This window comes from Neomonachus schauinslandi, chromosome 12, assembly GCF_002201575.2.
Source record: "Neomonachus schauinslandi chromosome 12, ASM220157v2, whole genome shotgun sequence".
NCBI lineage: Eukaryota > Metazoa > Chordata > Mammalia > Carnivora > Phocidae > Neomonachus > Neomonachus schauinslandi.
The window spans coordinates 93,227,122-93,231,685 of NC_058414.1; the positions used below are offsets into that span (position 1 = coordinate 93,227,122).

General features: G+C 53.7%; 1 protein-coding gene across 2 annotated transcripts in view; it reads right to left on the reverse strand.

Moving 5' to 3' along the window:
* The window catches only part of DENND11 (DENN domain containing 11), a 46,022-nt gene extending 41,536 nt beyond the window's left edge, over positions 1–4,486 (reverse strand). For both annotated transcript variants that reach the window (XM_044920101.1, XM_044920100.1), the window contains exon 1: positions 4,155–4,486. In XM_044920101.1, coding sequence (XP_044776036.1) covers positions 4,155–4,422 — 268 coding nt within the window. In that variant the 5' untranslated portion in view covers positions 4,423–4,486. The remainder of the gene's footprint in view (positions 1–4,154) is intronic.
* Positions 4,487–4,564: the final 78 nt, after the last annotated feature.

Consider the following 4,564-nt stretch of genomic DNA (forward strand, 5'->3'; position numbering starts at 1 on the left):
GAGGGAGAGAGGGAGGGAGAGGGAGAGAGGGAGGGAGAGGGAGAGAGGGAGGGAGAGGGAGAGAGAGGGAGAGAGAGGGAGAGAGAGAGAGAGAGCGCGCGCGAGCCTCTCCTTCATTTGAACCCGAAGTCCCTAGTCGTCACATCATTTATAGATTGGCCAGCATAATTTTCAAGCCATGAATCCAAAGAAAATCCTATTCTTTATGCCTCTACCCTCTTCTCTGATTCTTTCTACAGATGCCTAACCGAAAACCTAGTGTCTCATTGCCATATCCCAGACTGGGAATCACGAGGCGTAGTCCTGCCGGCCGTGTGCACACCCGCCCACACTCCAACAGGGACCCACTCCTCCCTCCCACCCTCTCTTCAACCCCTTTCACCGCAAGGACCACGCCCACCCCACAGATGCAGCACAGCTGTGCCTTCTCTCCTACATCTCTCGCCCTCTTGGGTGCACAGGTGCCAAGAGTTACATATGCCAGGTGGGAAGCTGAATGAAATTGCCACGGCCCGGCAGTAAATGACTGGGTAGGTCTGGCGAGAAGGGAGGAGCTCCTAGGGAAAGAAACATGGGGGAGTGGAGAGGTAAGCAGGCAAGAGAAAATCCAGACAATTTCTCCCACCTGAGAAGTTCTGTGATACGTCCTGATTTTTGTAAAGAAGCCAGTATTCGCTTTACTATTTTTGGTATGACAGGCTAAGGAAGGGCAAAAGTCTTGGTGGACCCAGGTTACTAGCACTGCGCTCTAAGTAACCGAGCCACCTGGCCACTCCTGGTGGACCAAGAGTAAACAGTAACACATGGCAGATCTGCCTCGGTAGCAGAGTCAGGAGGGCACTGAACTAAAACCAGGAGACGTGGCCTGGTCCCGTGATGTCTCCAGTTCACTGGGCAACGGAGGGCTGGCCTCTCAGTTCTCCAGACCATGACTCCCTCACCCATCACACAAGGGACAGCGCAGGAGCTCTGAGTCCTGGTGCTACCCTTGGAGGATCCGGAAACCTCAGGAGCATTCATTCCAACCTCCACTTCAGGAGATGTACCACGTAATTTTCACTTTATAGAGGTACTATCAGTATTTCTACAAGATGCCAAGTACCATCTTGGACGGCGATAGATGACAAAAGACAGGTAAGTTAATGGCCAAGTAAATGGGCAGGGTTAACAACAGCTTTCCAAAAAAACAAAAACCCACCAAAGTGAAACACACATTCTCTTCCCTGTCCTCTCCCCCTGCTCCTTCCCTTCCTCTCTCCTCCCCAGACACAGTAATGATAAAAAAAATTGGGGGACAGAGGTTCAGGCAATGCAGTACACTAGAAAGACAACTGGACTTAAAGCCAAGGGTGGATTGGCTAGTTAATATTTTCAAATTACTTACTCATCCTTGGTCTGCTTGCTCATGGATGAACTGGGGATAAATGATGCTCACAATTACATGAAACACCACTGAGAGTAAATGCCTGCACAGAGTGTCTAGCAATCAGTTACAATCCATTCTTTCCACACTAACCTTAATTTGAAAACCGTTCCACAGACCCACCCTTGTGTGTATGTGCATCACACCATCACATGTACACACAAATATTCCATATACACAAACCCAGCCAAACGATGGTCACAGCTGGGACTGACAAAGCAATGGAAGGGTCCCAGCTCTGCTGTGCTCTTCCATTTTATCAACTCCATCTGTGGTTAGTGCAGGATTTTTCTTTTCGCCTTCCTCTCCCTACACTCTGCTGCCAGAGCAACCGCTGCCGAATCAGACCCTGTTAGTGTTCCCTTGCTGTTTCTTCTAGTTATCCTTCAGCGTTTCCCAGAATGAGTCTCACGCCTGCATCTATTTACTGATAGGTGATGAGGTAGGGCCTAAGGAATATTATTAGTTACAAAGTATCTGTTTTTGTCTAGCAATAAGGATTACTTTGGTCAAGGGCGCCTGGGTGGCTCAGATGGTTAAGCGTCTGCCTTCGGCTCAGGTCATGATCCCAGGGTCCTGGGATCGAGTCCGGCATTGGGCTCCCTGCTCCTTGGGATCCTGCTTCTCCCTCTGCCCCCCGCTCTCTCATGAATAAATAAATAAAATCTTAAAAAAATAAAATAAATAAAGGATTACTTTGGTCAAAAGAGTAATCTTTCAAATTATTGGTATCTGGGAGTCCCAATCACACCAGACGACCAGTCTCACTGCTTTGAGGAATTCTTAATCTCAGGAAACAAACTGAGGGTTGCTGGAGTGGGGGGTGGGGTGGGAAGGATGGGGTGACTGGGTGATAGACACTGGGGAGGGTATGTGCTCTGGTAAGCGCTGTGAATTGTGCAAGACTGTTGAATCTCAGATCTGTACCTCTGAAACAAATAATGCAATATATGTTAAGGAAAAAAAAAGCAGGAGGGGAAGAATGAAGGGGGGGAAATCGGAATGGTAGACGAACCATGAGACGATGTACTCTGAAAAACAAACTGAGGGTTCTAGAGGGGAGGGGGGGTGGGAGGATGGGTTAGCCCAGTGGTGGGTATTGAGGACGGCACTTCTGCATGGAGCACTGGGTGTTATGCACAAACAATGAATCATGGAACACTTCATCTAAAACTAATGATGTGGGGCGCCTGGGTGGCTCAGTCTTTAAGCGTCTGCCTTCGGCTCAGGTCATGATCTCAGGGTCCTGGGATCGAGCCCCGCATCAGGCTCCTCGCTCCGCGGGAGGCCTGCTTCTCCCTCTCACACTCCCCTTGCTTGTGTTCCCTCTCTCGCTGTCTCTCTGTCAAATAAATAAATAAATAAATAAATAAAATCTTTAAAAAAAATAAAATAAAACTAATGATGTAATGTATGGGGGTTAACATAACAATAAAAAAGAAAAAAAAAAAACAGTAGAAAATGCCAGTATGTACTATGTGTAGAAGGGGGTTAGTATTACCTCATAAAACTTCAGTTAAGTGTGTGTGAGTGCACTGACTGTGATATGAAATTAATCTCCAACAGTGGGTCACAGTCAAAAAAGTCTGAAAGCCACAGGGACAAGGAACAGAAAGGAGTCAGAAAGGCCTAGTCCCTCCACCTGTTGGCACTATTTCTTTCTGAGTCTTGCTGGTTTATAATCCCTGGCCCTAGTTCGGTGACCCGGCCAGGAAACTGTGTCTTCTGCCATCTGAAGATCCCAACCCTTCCCCTCCCATCCCCTGGCAACCCATCCGGTTCTTCAGAACCCATTCTTGGAGGACCAGGAGGAAGCAGCTCTTTTCCTTCACTAAGAGGCACTCCACATTCCAGGACTCCGTTGGGGAGTTAGGGTGAGAAAGAAACACCTGGGTTTCCTAAAACCCCAGACCCTGGACTACCAGCCCTCCTTCCTTCAGTGCTGAGAGCAGATGCGCTGGGCCTTGAGCCCCCTCACCGACCACCTGAGGCTTTCCGAGAGAGCGTATTTACTCACTTTTGAACCCCCATGAAGTCTCTTACCGTTCACTTGGACACTTCCTTCCTGGGTGGCTAAGCCCAAGATTATTTTAGATAACCCTTTGATTCTCCAAATCAACCAGAAAGAGTCTAGTTGAGGAGGCTTCTCCTTTAATCCGTCTCCGGCTTAATCCCCCAGTCCCATCCCTTAATGCTCCCTGCACTAATTCCTCCAAACGATGCTGTCAGAGCAAGTGAACTTGGCCGCTTGGAAAGTTACCGTGCGGGGGTGAGTGATGGGGAGCGAGGGCGGGGAAGCAGAGAACCTGGAAGCTCAATACAATCCGTTTCAGGAGTTCACCTGGGGGGCGTTTCTGTTCTTGAAGGAAAAAACCTTTCAGCCAAGCAAGAAAACAAAAGCCAGCGCGCCCGGGGCCGCAAACAGGATCCTCCCGCACTGGAGAAGTGCGAACAAGGCTATGGGGAGCGGGGCGCGGGGAGCGGGGCGCGGAGCGCGGCTCGGCTGGGAGGCCGCGGGACGGGAAGAAGAGGGGTTCGGAGGGCGCAGGGAACAAAGCCCCGCGCCCAGACCTCGCGGGGGCACTCTGCTCGGTCCGAGGGAACCCGGCGGCGGGTTGGGGGGGTGCAGGTGTGCGGGTGCGCGCGCAGCGAGCCCCTCCCCCCGCCGCCCCCAAAGCCCGGGGGTGGGCGACCCTCTCCTCGCCCCCTCCCCCCCCGGAGCGTCTCTCACCCGAGCGGGGATCGAAGGTGACCACGAACACGGCCACCACCTGGTCCTCCTCCACGTCGCCCAGCTCCAGGCGCCCGGGCTGCAGCAGCACCTCGGAGGCGCCCAGCTCCTCGGGCTCCCGCCTCCTGGGCGGCTCCGCGGCCGGCCGGCCGCCCCCGCCGCGGCCCCAGCCCCGGCCTCCAGCCTGCAGCTCCGGGGCCTGCGGCGGGGAGACGGCGGGGCCCTGGGCCCAGCGCAGCAGCGGCGCCGAGTCTCCCCGCTCCACCATGGCGAGGCGAGGAGGAGCCGCGGGCGGCGAGGGGCGGGCGCAGGGGCGGGCTGCGGGAACTCCCCTCGCCGGGCCGGGCCGGGCCGGGCCGCCGCACCGCCCGAGGCCGCACCTGCCCCGCGCCGCGCCGCGCCGCCCCCCC